Raw genomic sequence first — 26,292 nt, 5'->3', positions numbered from 1 at the left:
GATCAAAATATCTTTTTTAAAATTAAAAAATCGCAACAATTCTTAAAATCCTAAAATCGTATCTTTACGCTAACTCACTTTGTAGCGTTGCGTCACTGTGCTTGATTGCTGCTCACTAACTTACTCTAGTTGAAAAATATCTCCACGTTGGTTTGTTATTTCAGTTGATCGTCGCAGGTTAATCATTTTGCAGTTGTCTCTCGTTAGGCGAACCATATTCCCTGCTCCCAGGCTACAAATACATACACTATTCACAATTCACAACAGGACAACAAGTGCCAAAAATTTCGGTCCTGCAAATGGGAAATTTTTATTGAATATACACCTAAACTTGTGTTATATATACCTGTATTTTACAGAACAGTGTGTGATCACAGATCACCACTACAACAAGATAAATAATAGAACAAAACATGTTTTGCTTATTAAGACTTACCAAACATAGTGGAAGCAAAACTTATTTAATAGATGGTTTCCTCATAGAATTTCGTTATCCATAGTTGGAACTAACTTAGAAATATTTTCCTTACGCTCACTCATATTCGGGAGGCCTGTCCTACAATGTGTTCCATCTCAGAAAACCATTTCCCAATCCTTGTGTGCTCTACCATATCTCGACCTGACTTTAGGTGACGGATGGGCCTTAGAACGCCAAAGACAGCAAGATCTGCTAAATTCGGTTCCATATCACCTGGCAAAATTCACAAATATAAGCACTTACAGAGTTATGAGTCTTCTTCAGGGTAACATATATCACATATATCCCTAATATTTTTTGTATCATATCTCAATCTCTATTATGTTCATTGAATTTGAACATACCAAGAAATTTTCGGCCCTTCAAAGCATCAACCCATTGTTCAGCAGCTCCGTATAATGCTGCACGCTCATCAGTGATATTGTGTTTCTGCTTCAATTTCTTCGACACGAAATACATGGCAGCAGCCCCACCATACTTTGCCACTAACCTCTCATATAAACTGAAATTTCCTGCATATTGAGAGGAAGAATTTGAAAATTCCTTACACTCCAGAACATGCTAGACTTCAGGATAAAAAGAAGAAAAGGAGAAAAAGAAAAATAATGCAGCGGACAGTGATGGGGAATGATAAAAAGTAATTACTTCAAACTAGTTTTACTTTTCAAACTGGGCATGAAAAGCAAGAACCTAAACTGAGAGGCAGACCCAGATCAATGAATCAGGGGGTCAGTAACATCATACATTGACACATGCAGGTTAATATCAATCCCATTCTTCATATTTTAGGGTCACTTAATACATAATATCAACAAATTTGCATTAAGTAACTCAACATAACGAGTTATTAGATCTTCAAAATAAACTCTCCACATTTGGAAAATGGCAGAGGAAATGATCAGTAGAGATAGTGAAATATATTTTCAGTAATTCTATACTGTTTTTGAGAAATATGAAATATACTCCAAAAAGATACAAAATTGTATGAGATTGGTCCTACAATAGATCTGCCATAGTTCATTTATTAGCTCCGATATACAAATATACAATTTACAATACGGCATTATCTGTGCTTTCATATCACATAAACTTTACAGTTCACAACAGATAGATTTGTAGTCAAAACTTTACCTTTAGTGGTTATATAATCAAACGATTCAAGAGCTTCCGAAACAGTTCGATATATGTTTGGCGACAAAACATGCACCAAGTGATTATCCACCCACCTATATATCAAGTCACAGCAAAGCATTCATATGTTAAAATCAAGGCCAAAACCATATAAACTTAATCTTGCATCCACTATTACAAAAAAGAAAGTAGAACTAATGGTTGTGGGAAAACAAGCAAACGTCCGTATTTTAAAACCTTGGCAGTGATGCAAGTGCAACTAAATTTGTAAATTTTAACCAAAAAAGATAGCTGGTGGCTAGTTGTAAGAAACAAATTTAATTCAAATAAACAAGAAGAAATGATTAGTAAAACCTACTCACGCCACTTCTTCTCTTCATCTGCATTTAGGTCATAATCTGGATGTATCCTTTTGACCAATTTATCAATTATGTCTGCAAACAAATACCGCAGAGTCCACATTTCAAAACAACATTCAATACAAAAATACACCACAAATGGAAGTAATAATAAGAAAAATACAAACCTGAAGAATCAACCAATTGTTCACCATCAACCGTAACAATAGGCACCTTCTTGTAATCAGACCATTTAATCTCCTTTTTGTTCATCGGATTTACTTCCACCACTCTATACGAAATATCATAATAATCTAGAAAAGCTGGAGAGAGAAAAAAAATCAATCTAAAAAATTAGGAAATTCAAATCAATATTCATCTAATCAAGTTAACAAATATGCAACACAAATGTTCAAATTTCAAAATGAATAACACGTTAATTCACTTTTTAATGAAAATCCAAACGTTTAATCATGTTAATGAAAAATAATTCCCAAAAAATTAAATAAATTACTTCTACCTTTAACCTTGTTGCAGAATGGACAAGCCTCGTACTGAAAGAGAACAACTTCTTTAGGCTTGAAGCTATTTTCTTCTGATCCTCTCGTTTTGAGGTCTTTCTGCGATAGAGACGCAGCAGTGGAAGCAGAACCATAATACCTAAACCCTAAATCGTCGCTGCGAAAAACAGGGACGGTTGATAGGCCAGAGCGATCAACAAGATTAGAAGAAGTCCAACAAATGGCGCCATAGGGAGCTGTTAGCGGAGGTCGGAGGAAGGTGGCAACGGCGGTGGAGTTGCCTCTTAAGGCTCTGGCGAGGGATAACGCTCCAATGAAACCTCTCATTATTGCTAGCTGACCAAACTCACCAACACCAACGAGAAACAAGACGATAGAAGCTTCCAGCAGGGTTTTGGTAGGGTTTTTATCTTTTTTAATCTTAATAATTTTGTTAAATAAAATCTTTTAATCTTAATTAGTTTTTTATCAACAACTTTTTTTTACTCAAACAACAAATTTTTTGCTTTGCCTAAACTTTTAGGTTCAAGTTTTTTTATCTTTTAAAACATAAGTAAGGTTGTTTAAATCATAATTCAGCTGTTACTTAAATTGAATGTTATAATTTGGATCCGAATGCGATATTCACAATATGAATTATTTACAGTGGTAGAAAATAAACATTGGTGAACTTCAATTTTTTTTAAAAGGTTTTTTTATGTATAAAATATTATTATTATTTAAAGAAAATTTTTATTGAAAATCTTACACTTAGTTTTTAGATTTGAAAAAATGTAGACAAAATTCAAGAACTTCGTATTTTCATCCTCTTTTTTGTATTTTATATTCAAATTAATATTATTTAAAAAGGTGTAATATTAATATTATTTAAAAAAGTGTAATGTGATAACTTTGTGATCCTAAATTACTGTGTTGTAACGAGCTTAATCCATTATTTTTAATATGATCACATTTATAACTAATGTGTAATAATAATATAAAATTTTAGTTACACAAACTACTACAAAAAAATTAACCATTAATTTTATAAAAATATGGATGAGGTAAAATTTGAGATTTTTTGGTAAGTATTTCATTTTAATATTGATTTGGTGCGATTACACTTAACTACACCGTTATAATATAATTTGTTATAATTTCACTAAAAACTAATGTGAAATAATTATATTTATGTATTTTAATGATATATAAATTATGAAGTTATGTAAATTGATAATTTGTCATGTATGTTTCTATTTGATTTTTCATATTAACATAACAAACATTTTGAATATTATTTAAAAGTTTACGGGACATATCATCTAAAAAGTTAGTAGTAAAACCAATCAATAAATAACCCTTTTATTAAAGTTTAGTTATCTCTCGACCAAAATATAATTTGTAATATATTTATATTTAGAATTGAAGGATTGAAATAAAAGATTTATTTAATATTATTTCATTAAAGTTTTAAAAAATTATTCATTTTAAACCCAGGACTTTTTAGATATCATTCAATTTTTTATTTCCTCCTAACTATTCATTTATATTATTTTAAAACAAACTACTTAAATTTTACTTTAAAATCTTTATGATAGATAAACACAAAACAATTTAAATATGATAGATAAACACAAAACAAACTACTTATATTTTATTTTAAAATCTTTACAAAATAATTTTAAAATTATTAAATATGAAAAGTATTATTTTTTAATACGTAACAAATGGACATTTACTAATAACTGGTTTACCATGTTTTCTTTTTTTGTATAAAAAAACAGTACCATGTTTTTTGGGGTTGACAATGATGTCAAGCAGGGGTGTAAATGTCAATATAAACAATCCTATTGTTGGGGAAGTTTGGAGGAAGTCCAATTCCTTGGACAGTTTGGAATTGAATAACTTTGCTGCTTCATTGTATTTCTTATTGGACTTTCTAAATACACCCCCACTTAGAGTCCTCAATGATGGTAAATACCCAATAGGTTGCTACACTGAATACTCCAATTCTGCGTGCTCCAAATTGATATATAATTCCTTCAATTAAAGTTTACTTCGATTAAAATTTTTAACATCCAAAGAAAAACATCAATCTATAATTCGTGTGTAGTCGTGTATTTTCTCTAAAATAAAATATAAACAAAAATAATATCAGATATATTAAATTTATTTATTTATTTATATTTTTTGTTTATATTTAATTTCAGAATAATAGTTTTTATTAATATTTAAATTTTTTTATTGAAAAAATGAAACACCTTAATGAAATCAGAGACTTTGTTGAGCATAAGGTCAGTATAAGCAGGAACATCATAGTATAATTGTCTGGTGCGAATAGTAAAACAAGTGTTGGCCAGGTCATCACTTCCAGTTACCACAAGGTAAAGAGTGTTGTTGGCTAAGATGTAATTTGTCTGCTGTTCTCCAACCATACCTTTAAGCTTCTCTGTGTATTCTTTGAACATCTCTACTTGATCTGACATTGAAATCACTGACTTATTTATAAATAGTTTTACAATTACATATCACAAGTTATTTATAAAACAAAGAATAACAATTATAGTTTGATTATTTATTTATTTGTTTATTTATTATTATTATTATTATTTATTTTTTTTTTCATGCATACCACAACTTTAGGTGTTAAAGGATCGTATTCAGTAACAAGGTTGGTTGGTTTGAGATTTGGATCTAAATAAGCTGGTAAAAGCTCCTTAATACCCAATATTCAGCTGAGACCAAATAAGTAATTATGTAATAGTGCTGTCACTTGTATCATATATTAAATCATTATGATTTATTTTACAAGACACAAGAGTGATATTAACACCGGTAATAATTTAATAAAACTAACTATATTAATGTATTAATGTTAAACATCTATATGATTTAAATATTAAGACATATTTTCGATAAAAAATATCCATTCTAAATAATTCTATAATCAATACACGTTTAATGGATAATATATTTTATACAATGGCATTTTGTAATTAATTATATCATCCCACAAATTTAAAATCAAATTATCAAATCGTATCACTTGTCATATATACTCATGAGATAAGATATTATTAAAATCGTGGAGAAAATATATTTGAACTAAAAAAATATACTATCAATACCTTCTCTAATATTTTTTGTAATCATGTCTTCTCTATAATTGGTTATAAAGAACATATCTCCATAACTAATCTACATGTATATAAAAATCATTTATTGTATCAGTTTTTATTATTATTTTTTTATATAATTAGATTTGATTTTACAAAATCAGTTAATAACTAATTATATTAATAACCAATTTTTCAATAAGTATTTTATGTTAATACTAATTTGGTGCGAGTACACTTCCGTGCACCGTTATGATAGAATTTTGTGCATAATTTGTCATATATCTTTCTATTTGATTTTCTCATATTAACAAAAGTTTTTAATATTATTCAAGTGTTTACCAAGGAAACACTTTACTTAAATGAGATACCACCTAAAAAATTATTGCACAGTACAATCCCACTTATTTGAAAGAATTTAGTTTAACGAACGATCAAAATAATTAATCATTAAATTTTAGTCACCTCTCAACCAAATCCTCAATTTCTTAAGATATTTATTTTTTCTCTTTAGAATTACAGGGTTGAAATAAAAGTTTTATTTAATATTATTTTATCAAAGTTTCAAAACATTATTCGTTTTAAAAATATGACTTTCTATATCTTCATTACATTCATTCAATCTATCTATCCCATCTTATATTTGATTTGTTCCATGGATTTTCTCTCAATATATAAGTCTATATTATTTAAAAATAAAAATATGTATTTAGTTTAATTAAAAATAATCGAACTATAGTAAGATTTTTAAATTTTAAACTGATAAAATATTGATTAAATAGTAGGTCTAATTTCAACTACATTATATTTAATACACTATCTATTTTCTTAATAAACGCAAAACTATAAAAAGGTGTTTATAAAATAAATAATGAATACAAAATTCGTAGAGAATCTAATTACAATTTTTGTAGAAACTAATAAATAAGTATTATCTAAATAAATAAAAATAATATAATTGAGAATCCAGAAAGATAAAAAAAAAAAAAAACAAATCCAATATTTGGGCCATGGCCCAATTCTCCCAACTTTTATCCAACCCTATAAAATCACATGCTTCAGCAGCTTAGATACGACCTATTCTCAACACTCGCTCCGAACCCTAAAATTAAACACTTCCTTCATCACCTTAACCTAGCTCCACTTTACAAACCCAAGTTATCCGCCTTCGCATTAAACAATCACTTTTAGAAGTCATATTTCAGGTATGTCGATCCACCTTTGAATATTTTCTGATGTCTCGTGTTAATTAAATTATTTTGTTAAATCAAATAGTATATAAAATATTAGGATAATTTGCAGTTCTTTTTATCATCTAAGGTTTGTGTATGATTTGGGTGTAGCCGTAGTTATTTGTTTTAGGTTGTCTGTTAATCTGATAATGAAATTATTATCTATCATATACATTTGTATTGGGAACAATTCTTGTTGCATTCTTAGCTGTTTTTTCACTTCACTGTATATATCGATTTAATTTAATTTTGTTTGTTGGAGAATCTGTACTTGTTCTGTTGTACACTCTTCTTTGAGTATACAGAAATTAAGGGTTTAATTGAATGAATTGTTGGCACGAAAGTTTCTTATTTGAATTTTTCAATGGATGCAGGTTGGAGTCTATACAAAGTTAAATCTGAGAAAGTTGTTCGATTAAAGTTAAAAAATATTGTCCAGCCACTATTATGGCTGTACATATGAAATATCGTCTTATTACTTACTCTGAAGAGATTGTCGATGGACAACCTATATTTGTATCATCAAATTGTCTTCCAACCAAGGCGTTGAAATATGAACCTGCAGGTCATTCTTTTCATTCAGCTGCCCTTAAACTTCTTGGTGTTAAGGAGGAAAAGGACAAAGAAGCTGATATTAAGAAAGTGGTCGAGGAGAAAGAACAGACTTATCTGCCTTCTGATTCTTATAGTAGCAAGGGCAAAAAGAAATCCGGTGATGGAGATAAGCAGCAGCAGGATCACTATGCATTATTGGGTTTGAGCCATCTTAGGTATCTTGCTACAGAGGACCAAATAAGAAAAAGCTATCGTGAAACTGCTTTGAGGTTTCATCCGGACAAACAGGCTTCTCTTGTTCTTTTGGAAGTAACTGAAGCTGCAAAACAGGCCAAAAAGGAGGAGATAGAAACTCATTTTAAGGCAATCCAGGAGGCGTATGAAGTGTTGGTTGATCCTTTAAAGAGGAGGATTTATGATTCTACTGACGAGTTTGATGATGAAATTCCCACTGATTGTGCTCCACAAGACTTCTTCAAGGTGTTTGGCCCTGCTTTTTTGAGGAACGGGCGGTGGTCTGTTACTCAACCAATTCCGTTTCTTGGTGATGATAAGACTCCAATAAAAGAAGTTGACAGTTTCTACAATTTTTGGTACTCCTTTAAGAGTTGGAGGGAGTTTCCCCATGCCGACGAGTTTGATCTCGAGCAAGCTGATTCTCGGGATCATAGAAGGTGGATGGAAAGGCAGAATGCAAAACTGTCGGAAAAAGCTAGGAAAGAAGAGTATGCGCGTGTTCGCACTCTTGTTGATAATGCTTACAAGAGGGATCCTAGAATATTGAGAAGAAAGGAAGAGGAAAAGGCTGAAAAGAAAAGGAAAAAGGAGGCCAAGTACATGGCAAAGAGGTTGCAGGAGGAAGAAGAAGCCAGAATTGCAGAAGAGGAGAAGCGACGAAAAGCAGAGGAAGATAAACTAGCTGCTGAAGCTGCTTTGCAACAGAAGAAGGTGAAGGAAAAAGAGAAAAAGCTGTTGCGGAAGGAGCGAACTCGCCTTCGAAATCTCTCGGGAACTATCTCATCACAACGTGTACTTGACATTTCCGTAGACGATGTAGAAAAGCTTTGCATGTCATTTGATCTTTTACAGCTGAGGGGTTTATGTGAGAAAATGGAAGGCAAAGAGGTGCTGGAGCAAGCAAAAGCTATAAGAGATGCACTGAGTTGCGAGAAAGACGATGCTGATGAGAAAAGCAATCAAAGTATTCAACAAAATGGGTCTGTGAAGGCTAATGGAAACAGTAGTTCTCTTGAAGCCTACAAAGAGAAGAAGGAGAAGCCTTGGACCAAAGAAGAGATTGAGCTATTGAGGAAAGGGATGGTTAAGTTTCCCAAGGGAACTTCAAGGAGATGGGAGGTTGTTTCAGAATACATAGGCACTGAAAGATCTGTTGAGGAAATTATGAAAGCAACAAAAACCGTTCTCCTTCAGAAGCCCGATACATCCAAAGCTTTTGACACTTTTCTTGAGAAAAGGAAACCTGCTGTATCAATTGCATCTCCACTGTCAACCAGGGAAGAATTGGAAGGGGTTTCAATATCAGCAACAACACCTGAAAATAGTACTGCTGCCACCTCAACAACAACACCAGAAAATAGTACTGCTGCCGCCTCAACAACAACAACAACACCTCCACCACCAACAGCAACGCCCATACCAACACCAGCGGTAACAACAACAACAATTAACAGCACCAGCTCAGAAGAGTCTCAAGGAGTTTCCGAACAAGATGCATGGTCTGCAGTGCAGGAGAGAGCACTAGTTCAAGCTTTGAAAACCTTTCCAAAGGAAGCTAATCAGAGATGGGAGCGAGTATCTGCAGCTGTACCCGGAAAGACTGTGAATCAATGCAAGAAGAAATTTGCCATGATGAAGGAAAATTTCAGGAACAAGAAAACTGCAGTTTGATATTTCTCATTCATAGCCCACATCCGTGAATTTTTTCCTACTGCTTTTTAGATTTTACAACTTAAGTTGTCTTTATTTTTTTAGAGCAACAGCCAGTAATATAGATTGGTTTCGAATTCCTTCATATCCTTAGCAGTTGCATCAATCTGATGACTATGCAATTTTCTCAAGTATTTTCTACTTCATACCTTAGTATTTTGACCATTATTTAAAACCAACATTCTATCATATTACGGGATATATGTACCATTTTTGGTTTGAAAGAGAGCTTGGCATCTTCATAATATTTGTGTTGTCAGCTGTCTCCTATACATGCTTCTTCATATTTATTCATCTTTTAATGTTAAATATTCGCATTTATTCATCTTTTAATGTTAAATAATTGCGTAATATTTTTTTTGCAATGATTTAGGTAATGTGCAGGTTGGCCAAGTAATTTATTCTTTGGCTTAAGAGCAATACATATCCTTTCAATTGAATTAGGGAACATTTAAGTAAAAAGTCTGATTAAGTATTTTTCGGCACATTTAGGAGCATCTTTTCTGTTAATATACATTTGAGAACAGTTTTGAGTAAAGTTTCTACAGGTGTCAATCTACAACAACATAGATGCCACCACATCACACTTAAATATTATTTTGGTTGGGTCACAACTAAATGCACAATCTCCTGTTATTCACTTCACTACTAGTACTTCGCTTTGCTACTTAAATTTCAATCCTTTACTTGGCATTAATAACTCCACCATTTGTTGCTTTTTTGTTCTCTCGTTTATTTTGCAAAAGTTTTCATTCAATAAAATCCACAAGCAGCACAAAGTGTGCAAGCTTAGAATATTACAAGCAAATAACAAAGGTACAAAATACACAGCATATATTCAGTTCCACCCCAATATCACCGCAAGACCAAAATAAGCATATTTGTCCTGAACCTATACTTTTAACAATTAAGCAAATTGAGATTCAGCATAACATTAGATTAGAGTCTAGTTTCAGGCCTTCAACATGTGAGATTTTAAAATATCAGAAAAATCAATACTCCAAGACCATATATATCATGGTAACTTCGAGCTACATGATTTTTGACGGATAGCTAGCTTTATGTCACCGCCTATTACATGGTAGACAATACGGAAAAGCAATTTTCTGATTCAAATGGCCAGTGGGGGATTGAGTATGTGAACCGTTTAGATGAGCTAAAGGCGTACTTGAAAAATTGAGTGAAAAAAATAATTCGACCACAGTGGGAGTCGAACCCACGACCTTCTGATCCGAAGTCAGACGCGCTAATCCACTGCGCTATGCGGTCTTGTTTGAATATCTTCTCCTTGAAACCAAGTTATCCACAATACGATTAATTACCTTGATGAACCCAATGGTTCTTGGTTCGTTCCTTAGCCGTGCAACCATACAATCCCGTAACATTACATCCATATTCACTTTTCACAGGACATTTGCATTTAGAGAATTCTTCACCCAATTTTATCAAATAAATAAATAAATAAAATTTTCAAAAGATCTGATATATACTTACATTCATATGACCTTGAGTTTGTTAATGAATAATCTTTTCGAAAATTTTATATATTGTTTACTGTTTGAGAATTGCAAGATGGGTCATTTTGTTGATAATGAATCCTTCCTTAATTTATAAATTTATCCACTTTATGTCTGCGACTCCAATGTAGAGGGGTCCATACCTACAAAGACACCTCGAGTTCAAATTAATTCGTTAAACCCTTATAGATCTTGAGTACTTCTCTTTTGGTGATGCATTAGCTGAAAACTTATCAGCATTAAACACAAAATTGAATTTAATTAATGTAAATTGTCATCTTGTTAAGAAAAAGTGACAACTTTGCCATGCCCCATCCATCAAGGTACAACCTAGATAGGAAGTTTATAAACTCCATCCCACTCCTGCATAAGCATTGACAAAATGCTATTTTCACTAGAGTTCTGAATCAAAAATCTGTGGGGTTACGATGAACAACGACATAATTGTTATTTTAGCATAACCAAAGAAAATAATTTATGATTTTGAGAAGACCAAAAACTACAAAAGACTAGTTAAACCATTACATACTCTAGATTAATGTATCTGCATTATTGATAAAAACTCAACTCTCTAAATAACATCTAAATATGTAGTTTATAAAATGAATTATTCTTCCGGTATTTAGTACTAAATTAAGTTAAATAGGTATCTCATTGTAAAGCAAAAAAGTATGTTGTGTAGTCACGAGAGTGTTTGTGTAAACACTGCTCTCTTTCTTTTTTTATTTATTTATTTATTGATTTTATTTAATAAATTATATTAAAATAAATGATTATTTTTTAAATATAAAGATATAAAACTAATTGATCATGCCTTTTCCTCTTTAATATACTATTTATTAATTTATTTTGAAGTGTTTAGTATAAACCAATTTTCCGATCACAATTTAAAAACAATTGATTTTATTATTTTACTATATGATTGTAATTGATATTATAAAATAATTCATCAACCAACGATTTGTGTTGGTTCTCAGTGTAAAAATATTTACACTTGTATGTTTATTAAACTCATATTGCTTTTACAATAACAGTTGAATTATAAAGAATGAAATCTATACATCTTATAGACATTTTGAGAGAGAACAGAATTAAGAGAGTAGGGTGATATAAGTGAGATGGAGAAAAAATTAAGGAGTTAATTGAATGCAAGTATTATTATCTTATGATAAAATAGACGATGCACTACTAGTGTATTATTATCTCACTAAGAAAATAGATAAATTTTTTATTTTATTATCTCACTAAAAATTTATAGTTGTTATCAATAAATAACCAATCAACTAACTATATGTATGATTAAATATTATAGTAAAAGATTTTAAATTGATAATGCATAATCAATAAACTTTATTTTATTAAAAATATCTTAGTGCTTCACTTTAGGTTTTTTACTTCTTTAGAAAAACATTTTTTTTTATTACTAGCACGTTCAACGGGATTTGAATCCAAATACCTTAACATTCTTCATTTTTAATCGCTAGAGTAAAACATCAAAACAAGAGTGATGCTATGTAGTTATAAAATTTGTCAACACGAACTTTGATTAAGGTAGACAAAACTAGCCAAAAAAAATATAGTGCATTAAGTTGGTTTTGTTGTTTTTTTTTCTAAAATTACAAAAAAAATATTAATATATTATTTTTGAACATTTTTGGAGAAAGTGGAAGTTATCGTTTGTAATAGAGATTTTCTAAATGACATCTCTAATGGCGATTTCATGTTGTTTTAATTTATTTATTTTTTTAAATTATAGAAGTTGTTTTTTTTACAAAATAATATTATTCTATCTTTTGTTGTTGTTGTTTTTTATTTTTATTTTTTATGAACCATTAAACTAATAAATTTAATGTTGAATATGACATCAATACAAATTGCTGAAATTTTGTCATAAATCTTATTTTGATGAAGTCTTGGTACATCATGAATTTGTTCTTTCTCATCTTCTTATTTTTGATGATTGCGTAGAGGGAACTGTTGCAGAAGAATCACTTCCACGTTGAGTCCATTTAAATATTTTATTCAATGGAGTATATTATAATAAGTATTTAATGTGAACGCGCATGATTGATGTGGTGTATAAAAATAAGCACAGCGAGACAATTGAGTCTCAGACGATATTAGAATATAATATAGATTTTGTTGTGTTGGACATTAGTTTTTGGAAGAAAAAGATATTAGATAGATTGTGTTGCTTTTTGGGTTCGAAAAACCGTTTTAAAATACATTTATGTCATCGAAGATATTACTAAGTTGAGTTGCGGACTAGGTTGCTCTTTTTAAGACATTTCGTCAATCACGAAGTCCCCTATATAAGACAACTCAGACAAACTATATCGGAGTTTTGTTGCACCGCATAAAATTGTTCTAGAATTACACTCTCAATATGACAGTTAATAATTGTTTCTCTTAATATCATACTAACCACTTGAAAGAAAGAAAAGAAGATGAAACAAAAAGGAGGAAGTAGAAAAAAATATCGAATTTTCGAAGAACTTTTGGTGTGTTTTTCTAACCGAACAGAGTCCTCTATTTATAGATGAACTCAACAACTCAATGAGAGAAAATTCCGTGATCCATCAAATTGGATCCACATAAAATTACAAAAATCTGATGCGCGAATCCATAGATACCTAAAACGCAAAAAAAAAAAAAAATTAGGTTTTAACATGGGCAAATTGATGCTCCAATTCACAGAAGAAATTGACCTATTAAAAATAGTTTTTTCTATGTGATCATACTTTTTTATTTTTTCAATTAACACAAAATAACTCTGATGATTATCATTATTTTCAACTATCTCTCGTTATCATTTTCAACCAATTAATTTTCTATATCATTTTGAATTTTTACAAAATCAAATCATATAATTGTAACTTAGTTTAAATTCGAGATTTAAAGGCTTGACATGAACTACATGTTTATCTCATTTATTTCACTTATTTTTTTCGTAGAATAATTCCATTAGTATGAATTTACGAAACACATATCGAAAAAGTTTACGACATAAATAAAAAGGCAAATAAACCAAACAAGGAGAAAAGAAAACACACCCCACTACTTATTATGGATTTAATCGATGGTGCATTCAACATATAAAAGAACTGCACACATCATTTCTGTGCACCCCTAATTCAAAAACAACATAGGTGGTCACAAAAATTCACCAACAAAAAATAACACAAGATTTTCATCAGTCACCTCTAATCAGCAAGATTACCGTCGCCGATTATTTTATTTAAATAATAATAACAATAAAATAAAAGACTAACTGAGTAAGTAATTAATACGTTCCCCAGTAACTAATACTTCACCGGAGACGTAAAAGTCGCCGGAGATTATTAGTTGCTCCGGCGTCAACAACACTACCCGCAGCCTCTGCGTTGCAACTGAGTTTTGATCGCAGAGAAAACTTTGGCAACGGTAAACTACTCGGCGGTGGAGAGAGATTGAAAACCGTCTCAGAAAGAACGTCGAAGTTTCCCGATAATACCCTCGGCATAAAAACAACGGGTAAATGTTTCGGGTCGGGTCCCCATGGATTATCCATAAGAAACTCCGATGTTAATTGTGTTCCCGATCTCTTCTTTGCTTCTTCTCTTTTCGTTGGTTTTGATTTCTTTGGTGTAAGAGACATGTCTCTGGTTGTTCTGTTTTTTCGAGAGAAATTACCACTTTGAGTAGTGTTAAGGCTTCGTGGAATTAAAGGCTTGTGATGAAGAATTTTGGAAACGTGTGGAAGAGGAAGAAGTGGTGGTTGCTTTGAATATTTTCCATGTTGTTGTGAATTTGAAGTGGGAAGAGGAAGATTCAAGATACCTGCATATGTTTCGAAATTCTCAGAGGTGTTAGAAATGAAATTACCTCGTTTGTTTTTGTTTGGGGTTTTGATTTTTGTTTGTTTGATTGTCGTAATAGATTGATGTTGTTGTGTTGCGTTTTGAGTCAAAACGGCATCCATCGAGATTAAAATGAGAGTGAGTGTTGTGAGAATGAGATTGAATTTAGATGAGACAGAAAACAAAGGGAAACAAACAACAACAATTAAAACAGGCGATGATGATCTTTTTTTCAAAATAAACAGATCAGTAGCCCGTGAATAAGTTTATACAAATATGAATATCTATAATACTAAGAGAGGACTTTATCTATTATTATTATTATAAGTAGATACTACTAGATATGATAAAAATGAGTTGAGAGGAAGAAACGTAAGAACGTGAAGTTTTTGGTAGAAGGGGATCCTGCTTTTAAAAGAGACGGATCTTTCTTTATTTTCAAGCATGCGACTATTCATGTCCTCACGCATACCTTTTCATAACATAAAATACTCAACGGCTTTTTTCTATTCTTTTTTAAAATAATTAATTAATATTTGGAACATCTGAAGACTAATTTAATTAATACCGACTAATTATACAATAGTACTGCTATTAGTGTACTAGTATTGTGATTTTTATTATTTAATAAAATAAACAATTTAATACAGGCCAAAAATAAATAAATAATTAATTTAATAATTATTTTCTCACGTCGTAATTTCTCCTAATTTGCCGACAACTGCTACGGTCGGCGACATTTCTTGTGAGAGTAAATTGCAATACTAGAACACCGTGGAATACTGTAGGGCGGCAACCGCCGGAGCGTTGAGAACCGTTGGATTTTGTTTTTTTAAAATAGCCGTTGACAAGAAAGCGACCGTTGATATATTCATCGAGTTCCTCGAAATATGTCTGAGTCAAATGAGTTGGCAGGAATCCTAGCCATACACGTCCCTGTTAAGGTGGGTCCCAGATCTAATTATTTTCTTTATTGGCTCGTGACCTCATGTGCCGGGAATGTCCTAGGACTCTCCATTTTTCAACCAATGGCATGGCTTGGGTAGTGATTTGATGTTGAGTATCAATGTGTATTATCTACCAATAAGAGGAGCCAGCTTATAAGCTAAGTTTTACTACTAGCTTGGTTTTGTTCATCAACACGAATGGCATAACTTTTGTTTCGACGTGGAGAAAAGTAAGGCGAAAAAAAAGTAGAGAGGAGCAACTGGCGCGTTGCTCTAGGGGAAGGATATTATTTCCCACCTAGACAATATTTTGGATTACTTTGTGTTGGGGGAATAAGGATCAAGAATGAGTAAGAAATTCACTAATAATTCTTGTTATTTTTTTAAATGATTACACTAAGGAAATAATTATGTTTTTCGATTTTATATTTTTTAACTTTTTTAAAATTATTAAATTAATTAACACATAAGTAAAATTGTAAATCTGAAAAAACAAATAAAAGATAAATTGCGAATAAATAATAAGTTGATTGATTGTGTATGTGTCAATGAAATGTACGACGAATGTTTATACAAAAAAATATATCATACTTGACAAAACATTGTGACTTCTACTATCTAGGTGTCACTCACCTTATTCGGCTAATCTTATAGGTAGTGTTTTATTTCTATAAGTTACATGGTTGGATTTGGTTTTCCTCCACTTTACAACACCAGCCCTACAATTTTCTTTATCCATTTATACATTTCTGCCCATATTTGTGCTTTATAAAAATAACCTTTTAGGTCTTAAAATTGAATTATCAAGTTCCATGTGCTTTTTACGATTCTTACATTTCCACTTAACTGAAATTAATAGTCACAAGAAAAAGAAATTTTGAATTGTGACCATTTTAAAATTTAGTTCATACACTTTAATTGATGTTTTACTCAAGATTAAACTTGGTAATCAAAAATTGATTATACGAAGTTAACAAGTTTTAAATAAAAATAATAATTGTGAACTGTGATTTCTGTGTGAAAATAATTAAAGATAGAAAGATCAAACACAAAAAGTATACTCGTTCGCCCAACTCAGACTAGTCTAGTTCTCACAACCGTGAGATTTTCACTATGTGGTTCAGAACCAGGATGTTCTCCTTCGTACATTTTCTCTTGATCACACATTGATCAATTACAATCTTTTCATTTCAACCTATAAAAGATTTTTACATTCACCTTTAAATCTAGGGAAAAAAATTACAAACACATTCAATCTAATATAAAAAAAATAGATTGAGTTAATTTCAATGTGTTTGATAAAATAAATGTTTGAGATCTAACGATTCTCAACTATTTGTTTGAGATAAATAAAGATAAACTCGAGAAATGATGATTTCCATATATAGTGAAGAGAGTTAGAGTTTGTTTAAAAAGTTTTTTGACTTGTGATTACTTGAACAAGTGTTGGTAAATTGCAAATTGAACTATTGTCTCAATCTTCCAATTGATCTTCAATTTGTAGATGATAAGAGACTTTGAATATTCAGTTTAAACTGAATATAGTCGTTGGACACATTTCCTAAGGTGAAAACAATCTTTTGAATCAATCCTTTTAAGTTTAGTGTAATTCTATCCAAAAAGTTATTGATCAATCCATAACATTCTTGCTTTGCTAAAGAATGGAGAAAAACTAGAATGTTGGGTAGTTTGTCATATGATCATTGGAGCAATTTCCTAAATTGAGATATGTGCAACAAATCATGTCAAACAGTACTTTGTAGTGTACTTTTGAGCTTTCTACTTGTTTTCAACTAATCAATATGGAAATAACAACTGCAAATCAATCTGCATGTGCTTTTTTGCAAGTGGACATTCACTATTTGACTTATTGAGACTTTATTACTTTTGGGTGGCCCGTGTGCAAATTATATCAATCAAGAATAGACTTTTAGTGATCCCAAAACTGATTATTTGTCTCTTGTCTTTTTTTTAAAACAATTAAAATGTTATGCAACCATTATGTCATCAATTTAGAGATCAATATGAGTACCATTTTGCAGATCAATCTGCATAACATTTTGCATATTTGTTTCTGCAAGTAGACCTTCAAATATTAACTTTAATTGCACATTAAATGTTTGAAAGTCTATGTGCGAAATGTCAACTGATTTGTTGCATGTTGCCCATCCAAAAAGATCCTTATTGTCAATTGTTCTATAATAGATCAACCAAAACATTCTGGTGAATACTCTCCCATCATTCTTTAAACAAATTACTTATTAAGTGACTTAATCTTGAAATGATTTCATCTTCAAAGTTGATTCTTGTCATTTTATTGATTTGATAAGAATATTTATGAGTGCAATAAACTTGTTCATCATGATAACATTATTTCATAACAATTAAGAATGTTATTTTCTATGTGAGAGGAAAAATCTTTTGTTGAAGCAACATTTCCTACAATTTTTCTCAGTTTTACACATGTTGTGTTTTGTCTGTCAAGTATCCTTGAGATATTTTAGTATATGTGTGAATATATTTGACATTTTTTTTCTTCATGAAAATACTATTTTGAAGATGCAATAATCATTATCTTGAATGATTTATATAGTATATAATATATTACTTTTGATATTCTTTCATAAATATGTTCTTTGACTTCTTTATTTATTTTCATATATGTTTGAATCTATTATATATCGTTAGACATATTTCTCAAGTTATCAAATGATCATTTTGATATTTCTCCTTCTTCTTTGGTCCAGAATATTATGAACACTTTTGCATTTGATTTTTGAGACAACTTTTGACTTGTTTGATTCTCACAAATTCATAAACCTATTAGGAAAATTGTCTTCTAATATCTCCATGTAATAATATTTTAACGCTACTTTGTTTCTTTCATAATTTAGTAGATACTTTTGCACTTGTTGACGTGAAAGACTTTTTTGTTTGTTCACTTATGTGATTCATGTTCCTTCAATAAAATTTAGGCTTAATTGCAGTTTTGATCCTCCTATTTTAACTGAATCGCGAAAGTAGTCTCCCCCATTTTGTCTCTCCCCAATTTTGGTCCCCCAAGCAGAATTTTGGTCCAAAACTTGATGAAATTTCATTTTTTTTGCATTTATTTAAGTCACACAATGCCTCAAGATCTCATTTGCAACAATTGTACATGAAATATATGATCATAAATGGTGTAGTACGGCTTTAAAAACTAAAATTTCATCAAATTTCGGACTAAAATTATGTTTGGGAGACCAAAACTGAGGAGAAACAAAATTGAGTGACTATTTTCGCAATTCAGCTAAAATAGGGGGACCAAAACTGCAATTAAGCCTAAAATTTATCTGCAATCATCAGAAGATCATCATTCATAAAACTTAAACATTTATTTCATAAAGTTATTGTCATTAAAACATATATAAAAAAAGTTTTTACCTCAACAGCCACGACCCTATTGAGATTTTTGTTGACTTGAAATTTTTTGCCCAACTCGTATTTGAATGCTCTCAATTCACTAGTTTTTCATTTGACCACTTAGACATCGACTAAGCCCAATTCCATAGTTGGCCATTCTCGACTATATCTTAGATTGTTATTTTTTTATTTAAACAAATGACATTTTGTGTCGTGTTATCATCATTATACCCAAAAAAATAAAAATAGTCTCTATAAACCCCTTCTCGATTTATGAATTGATGTAAAACCATTAAATCATATTGATTCATTTACCAAGATGGTGATCCCATTTTTTCAATTAAGTGTAATGCTTAATTACCTCTTCATATGCTGACTTTTCCTATAAATAGTGTTAACCGAACTGAAATGTTCACTTTCCTAACAAATGTTCTGCAATATTCCTACTTGCTTTTCTTACTTCCTTGTTATCTTATATTATTATTATTGTTTTTTTAAGCACTTTTTTCGTTAAACCTAACACCACCATATCTTAATTTGATTCACAAAATCGTTCTAACTGTTGTGGTGATAGTGAATTCGTGATGACTCTAACTTGGAGTCTTCATCTTATTTCTCTTTAGAGGTCTTAATGAATAGGAATGTTAAGCCTCTGAAGTAAATCACGATTGACAATAATGGAGGACATGCGGCTTGACCATAATATTTGAAAATATAACGTGGATTTTTTATGCAATGTCAAACAACCTATCTAACGGTGAACTCAATATGAGTTTTTAGATGGGGTCACTGTGCCACATCATCTTGACGCAATTCATTCATTTTTTACTCCAACGGTGAACTCAACATAGTTCAAGTTCTACTATGCCACATCACCTTAAATCAACTCATTCATTTTTTACGGTTTAACTTTTAAAAAATCATATTATATTTTATTACTTTAATTTATACATTAATATTTAATTTTATTATAACTTAAAATATTAATTTAAATGAAAAATAAATAAAAAAGTACGTTAATAAAAACTTTAATAAACTTCTGTAACAAAAATTGTGAAGAAAAAGTATGAGTAACAAATTGTTTCTATTAATGAGCTAACAATCGTAATTAAAGGAGAAAAAAAAGGCTAACGGTGGTATATTAACTAAAAAAAAGCTAATGATTACAAAATTATTATTATTTAATAAATTAAAAAGAAGTTAACAACTATAAATTAATAAAAAATGATAAATTTATTATTATTATTATTATTAATAAATTAATAAAAGGTAGCGGTTATAATTATATTATTATTAAATTGTGAAAGTAGATAGAAAAAAATAAAAAGGTAAATGTTATGAGCACCGTTCCTTCTTGACGGTACCGTGATGACACATTGGCACAACTCCAACGGTGAACCCACAAATAGAACTCATTTTCACTCGCGTTAGAGATGCTCTAATAGAACTAACTCAGTGCGTGGTAAGTGTCAACTGGGCTACGATCTTGATGGCTAGAGTCCTCTTATTCGGCTTAAGGCCCAAAAGAAGGAAAATAAGGTTTCAACATAGATTAGAGCATCTCCAAACGTAGTCAAATAAGTGTCCACCAAACGTGTAATTACGTAACTTTCAGTTTTTTGCGAGTTCACCATTAGAGTTGTGACATGCTGTCGGTGCTCTCATGAAGGAACGATACTTTCATAATTTAATAATAATAAAATTATAACGTTACTTTTTTTTATTAATAATAATAAATTTATAATAGTTAGTGAGTCATATTTAATGAACGTTGTAGTAATAAATGATGTGTTGCTCCAAGATGTAATGATGTGTTGCTCTAAGATGATGTGACACGGACTTTATCTAATGAACTCTATGGTGAGTTCACCGTTGGAGATGCTCTTACACTCCCACTTGCATGACGGGACAATCCAAACTTCTTCAACATATACCATATTTTTCTGTCCATTTAGAAATTACCATCTTTCTATTGTATTTCTTTTGATATATTGCATTTCATTTAATTGAAAATTTGTTTTAATTTTAATCATGTACATTTGAATTCAAGTTACATTATTGTTTATATTTTATTATTAATATAATTGTATTGAATATATTTTTATTATGTGTGTCATTTCACTTACACTAATAATATTAAAATCTCACATTCCTTTTTCGCTTATTTTTTTTATTTTTATTTATTTTTACTCTTCTCTCTATTACATTTTCAACGTCATTCTATCTATTTTTTTTAACACCGTAAGTTGTCTATTAACACCTTCACTTTCACCAATAATTCAACTTGTGTAACTCTTAGTTATTAACGAGATGCTTCCAGTTATATATGGTCATCCCCTGTTTGGTTAGGCGTGGTCATATTGAACAAGTTGTTGAATTGATGAAAGTGAACACAACAGAAAAACAATTCAAATCGTAAATTTTACTTTTTATATTGTTACGTGATTGTATTTCAAAACTTGGTTTTCTCAATTATATGAATTGGTATGATTGTATCACTCATCCCACAACTTAATACCATGCGAAGAGAGGTTAAAATACAACTTTGTCGAGCAATAAATTTCAAAATATGTTAGAATTTCATCAGAAACTAAGATATGTTCGAAATTTGAATTAACACTTGTCGATACTCAATGTAACAATTGAATATCGCCAAAAAGAACATATACAAATAAATTTTGAATTTTTTATTGTAGTGAGCAGACAAATGGCCTAACTGCACTTGCCCATAGACAGGATTGCAAAATATTACCCTGTATTGGACAAGCTCGATAGGGTATTGAAGATCACTACTTGCTTCAATTGTGACATTGTCCTAACCAACGATAAGCTCTTATGCAACTCTTCCTCCCATACAAACCTCAAGAGTGACCTAATAATTGCTTCCTACTTATTGACATCTCGTCGCTTGATGGATGGTAAGTGACCATTCATAAAGCAGAGGACGAATTATTAGTTAATGTAAAGACATTAACGGTGGACTAACAATGTTAAGTAAATAGAAATTGTTTGTCACTTTGAGATAAATATAAAGGAGATTAGTATTTACTTTAAAATTAGAGAACTTGTTTGTGTTTGTAAGTAAACCTTAGGGGAAGTTACTAAGTTAGTATAATTTCCCATTTTTTTTTTGAATTGTGATAAAGATGGACAAATGTAAAAATTAAAACTAAAATATATTCCAGGAGTGACAACGAGTAGGGTTTGAATATGAAACTATAATACTCGTTCTATACATGCGGTTAAAAAAAATACTTATACCTGTGTTTGTACTCTATTGGGTATCAACTTTAATACTCATACCCTTACTCTCTGGGTATCCAGGTGTTTGTACTCATACTCATTTTCCACATTTTAACTAAAATAAATCGATAAATAAATGATATAGTTATTATTAAATTTAAAAATTATCCAAATATCTAAAATCTAGTCATAAAGTGTTATAAACCAAATATTTTATAACTTAAAATATTTCAAATGAACGCACATTGCAATACACTTTCAAATATCCATAATAATACTTTATGAAGTTGCAAGTTATGCGACAATATTATTTGAGATTTTTAAAAAAATTGATAGGAAGTTGCAAGTATAATTATAAAATCATGATTAATAAGCCATAAACATTTGGTTATAAAGTCACAATTATTTAACTATTCATCAGAATCAAATTCTTAAAAAGTTTGTAAACGTTTATCTTTCAATTATATATACTGTAGTGGTCAAATAATATCAATATATGCTAAAGTATCAAATAAAAATAATAATTAAACTAAACACTAATATAATATAATAAATTATATATTTTTATAATTGTGATTGTTAGATACTATAGTGTCGGTATCAGCTTCCATATCCGCTTAATTTTGTAGGTAATTACTTATCCTTGTGCCCACACACATTTTGCGGATTTTTACACTATCAATTGTGAATTTTTTTTTTGTAAGTAACCACTAAATGCTAAAATTTAAAAGAAAATAATTAATTAAAATTAATATTAATATAATATAATAAATAATATATTTATATAAATTTGAGTACAAGGATAACTGCATTTATATCCGTTTTATTTTGTAGATAAATTATTTGTCTCTGTACTTATATTTATTATCCAAATTTTTACCTTGTTCCCCGTAGATATTGTAGATTTTTTTACGGATACCTATAGAGTCAGTATCTTACTGCATCTGTAATATACGGCACTCTTTATATCTGTTTCACGTAAAGATGGTGTAAATAGCATAACCATTTCAAATTTGTGCGCGCCGAACTACCGAAGCCCATCGAGACGCATCATTTTTCTCCGAAAATTTAAAACCCCACGTTTTCCGCCATTTCGTTTTCCCCTGCCGGAGAAAATACAACGACGACAACAACAATGGACAACGGCACCCCAAAAACGGGCCCTAACACCGTCACCATTCGTCGGAACCCTCCGCGTAGAGCTCGTCCTACTCCTCAAGGAATCACACCATTCCCTCACGAAGAAATTTTGTCTACGCAACCACTACAAAGTCAAAATCCGTCAACTTCAGAGAACGAGAATCTGAAAGTTTTCCTCAGAATCCGACCAATTCAACCCCCCGATCAAGCTCCACGCGCGAGAGCCAAATCAGCGTGGCCGAAGAATCCAACAAAAAAGATTACAGCAGTGGTTAACACTTCAAAGAAAAAGAGCTCCACAACGTGCATATCAATCAATGATTCACAGTCAGTGACGTTATCAGTTCCGTCGGATTTGCATGAATCGAAGAGAGTTAAATCAGAAACATACGGTGGTTTCTCTCACGTTTTTCCTTCCGATTCATCTCAGGTAAAGTTAAAGGTTTTTTCCTTTCTCGTTTTTTAATCATTGTCGTTTTTTTTTTTCTAGCTAATAATGTGATTGGTGATTTCAGTTTGAAGTGTACGAGAGAATGGTGAAACCCTTGGTGGAGGATTTCCTCAAGGGTAGAAGTGGAATGTTGGCTGCATTGGGTCCCAGTGGCTCCGGGAAGACTCACACCGTGTTCGGATCCCCGAGGGATCCTGGAATGGTACCTCGTGTTCTACACCATATTTTCAATGAGACTGAGCCAGATGGCAAACATAATTCTAGGTATTCTTGTGCATTCCAAACCACCTATACATATATAGAATATAGATAATAATTTATGTTTGGTTTCAAGTTCTACATGAAACCAAACATGAACGAAATGGCTTTGATTGATGTCGGCATCAGATTTCAATTTGTCCTTAGTTCATTGGGTGCGATTTATTTGTTGTATTGTTTGTTTCATTACCATTTTTTAAAATCAATTATGGAATTTTGTGTGTGTCAAGTGATTCCTTCATTTATTTAGATACCTAGTGTAAATTAGATTCTAGCTTCTGAGAGTTTATAAGTTAAAAATAAATATATGGTTCCTCACTCGTGAAATAATCTTTTAGGAGTTTATGGAATTTTATCTAGAAGTCAAACAAAAGAGTTTCTTGAAAAGTAGAGATGTAGAAACTAATTTCAACTTATAAACGATAAGCCTTTGTTTAAATAATTGTACTCAATGTAATATTCTTTTGATAATTTATTTTCTTTAGGCGCTTTTTTGAAAAAATAGGTACTTAATAAATCAAAGGCATCACTAAGCTTAAGTTAAGGTGTAGTGTTCTGTTAGTACTTAGATATGCATTACATGAGACCTTTTTGAGACCTTACTTATCCAAAAAGAGTTGCTGAAGTGCTACTCTTTCCACTTGATGTTTAGGAAGATTCATAAGAATCATACATGGAGAAAACTGTAACTCTCAGTCGATTTTTTTTATAATTTTAACTGTTCTCAGTTATGACACGAACATGACAGCATAGTGACATGCTCTGGAAATCATTTGCTACTGTGCTTGATGGCTTGATCATTTCCCTTGATGCAACTTGCAGGTCCTTTTACATAGCAATATTCGAGATATATTCTGAACGGGGAAAAGCAGAAAAACTGTTTGATTTATTACCAGATGGCGGTGAACTAAGTATGCAGCAGTCCACCGTAAGAGGCCTGAAAGAGGTTGGTTGATAGCTACATCTGTTGTTTTCACCGGATGTGTTTTGTGTTTGACATGATTAATAATATTTTTTTTCACTTCTTGTATTTGTGTAAACAGGTTCTCATCTGTAACGCCGAACAGGCAGAATCGTTGATAGCACAAGCTGTGATAAAACGTGCAACGGCAATGACAAATACAAACAGCCAGTCAAGGTGGGTTGTTAAGTGGGAATTTATGAACGTTTCTCCCTTTCCTCAAAGGAAAAATCCTTTGTTTGTGGCTTTGTGTTTCTTCTAGTGGAAAGCCTAAAATACTATAATAATAGAAAGAGGTTGTTTTTAGTATGTAGTGGGTTCTTTCGCTTGAGGGTACCTATATGACCTAAGTTGTAGGACGCCTGTGCTACAATGGAAATATATCTGACAACTTTTAATAGATGCAGCATGCAAACTATATTCCTGTATTTATATGCTATATCATAGTTGGTTTTCTACCGATAAAGGCTTGATTTCGTCCAAAAAACGGAAAGAAAAGATAAAAGTAAAACAAAGAAGAAAAATATCTACCATGAAGTTCAGCTCAGCATATTTCCAATAAATCTATGGGAAGTAGTTGCTAGTTAAGTTAAATTTTGGCTGGAGGGTCTATAAGTCTTTGTGAAATCACAAAATTTTTGGGCACCTTTCTCTACTATATAATAGTATAATACGACCATTTTGTAATCAGTAAGGTCTGATTCCTTTTTTGTACTTGTAGCCGGTCACAGTGCATCATAAATATTCGCGATGTTCCCCAAAAATGTATAGGAGTGGTCAATCCTAAGTCAAATGATGCTGTTTTGACCATCATTGACCTTGCTGGAGCCGAAAGAGAAAAAAGAACAGGAAATCAGGTTAATTCTTTTTTTCCCATTATGACACTAGCAAGCTTGGTTATTTCTTTTAGCTTTTGTTCTTTCTAAACTATGTGTGTGTGTGTGTATATATATATAACATTTAGGTTGTAGCTAATAAACTTAAATAAATATATGTGTGTATATTATATGAACAATGATTTTAGCACTTAAACCAGAACTCATTCTTGATGTTTATCAACTACACTATTAGGACAACACAAGCTGAACAACTCGCTGCAAGTAGTTGAGTCCTGTTACAATTTTTTGTTTTGTTTGTCGTTTTGTGTTGATGCACACTGCAAGTATTTTGAGGGAGAGATGAAGGAAAACAGTTGAATGAGAGGACTTGGGAAAAACAGTTATTAAGAATAGGGAAA

The 26,292-nt window shown here is 31.1% G+C and overlaps 4 protein-coding genes, 1 non-coding gene and 1 pseudogene across 6 annotated transcripts in view; 2 read left to right on the top strand and 4 right to left on the bottom strand.

The window, feature by feature from the left end:
* Positions 1-285: 285 nt before the first annotated feature.
* LOC101502564 (uncharacterized) lies at positions 286-2,858 on the bottom strand. Its single transcript, XM_004500869.4, has 6 exons — positions 2,468-2,858; positions 2,136-2,270; positions 1,968-2,043; positions 1,610-1,704; positions 823-990; positions 286-691 (listed from the first exon to the last, which is right to left on the bottom strand). Exons 1-6 carry the CDS (start codon positions 2,793-2,795, stop codon positions 537-539), a joined length of 957 nt encoding a protein of 318 aa, XP_004500926.1. The 5' UTR covers positions 2,796-2,858; the 3' UTR covers positions 286-536.
* A 1,302-nt stretch (positions 2,859-4,160) lies between these two features.
* LOC101509085 (GDSL esterase/lipase EXL3-like) lies at positions 4,161-5,178 on the bottom strand (annotated as a pseudogene).
* A 1,441-nt stretch (positions 5,179-6,619) lies between these two features.
* LOC101503407 (uncharacterized) lies at positions 6,620-9,622 on the top strand. Its single transcript, XM_004500872.4, has 2 exons — positions 6,620-6,768; positions 7,170-9,622. Exon 2 carries the CDS (start codon positions 7,243-7,245, stop codon positions 9,256-9,258), a length of 2,016 nt encoding a protein of 671 aa, XP_004500929.1. The 5' UTR covers positions 6,620-6,768; positions 7,170-7,242; the 3' UTR covers positions 9,259-9,622.
* An 870-nt stretch (positions 9,623-10,492) lies between these two features.
* On the bottom strand, positions 10,493-10,566 carry TRNAR-UCG (transfer RNA arginine (anticodon UCG)). The gene has a single exon. It is a non-coding gene; the product is annotated as a tRNA-Arg (tRNA).
* A 3,286-nt stretch (positions 10,567-13,852) lies between these two features.
* On the bottom strand, positions 13,853-15,094 carry LOC101503743 (uncharacterized). The gene has a single exon (XM_004500873.4). The coding sequence runs from the start codon at positions 14,773-14,775 to the stop codon at positions 14,125-14,127; it is 651 nt and encodes a 216-aa protein (XP_004500930.1). The 5' UTR covers positions 14,776-15,094; the 3' UTR covers positions 13,853-14,124.
* Positions 15,095-23,234: 8,140 nt separating this feature from the next.
* The window catches only part of LOC101504071 (uncharacterized), a 13,837-nt gene continuing 10,779 nt past the window's right edge, over positions 23,235-26,292 (top strand). Inside the window, exons 1-5 of one of the 2 annotated variants that reach the window (XM_004500875.4) lie at positions 23,235-23,815; positions 23,901-24,100; positions 24,917-25,040; positions 25,138-25,232; positions 25,777-25,912. In XM_004500875.4, the coding sequence (XP_004500932.1) occupies positions 23,381-23,815; positions 23,901-24,100; positions 24,917-25,040; positions 25,138-25,232; positions 25,777-25,912 (990 nt within the window). In that variant the 5' untranslated portion in view covers positions 23,235-23,380. The remainder of the gene's footprint in view (positions 23,816-23,900; positions 24,101-24,916; positions 25,041-25,137; positions 25,233-25,776; positions 25,913-26,292) is intronic. The other variant, XM_004500874.4, reaches the window with a different exon arrangement.

This window comes from Cicer arietinum, chromosome 5 (assembly GCF_000331145.2).
Source record: "Cicer arietinum cultivar CDC Frontier isolate Library 1 chromosome 5, Cicar.CDCFrontier_v2.0, whole genome shotgun sequence".
Lineage (NCBI taxonomy): Eukaryota > Viridiplantae > Streptophyta > Magnoliopsida > Fabales > Fabaceae > Cicer > Cicer arietinum.
Note: the sequence above shows the minus strand (reverse complement) of the source record. Positions and strands in the feature narration are given on the sequence as shown.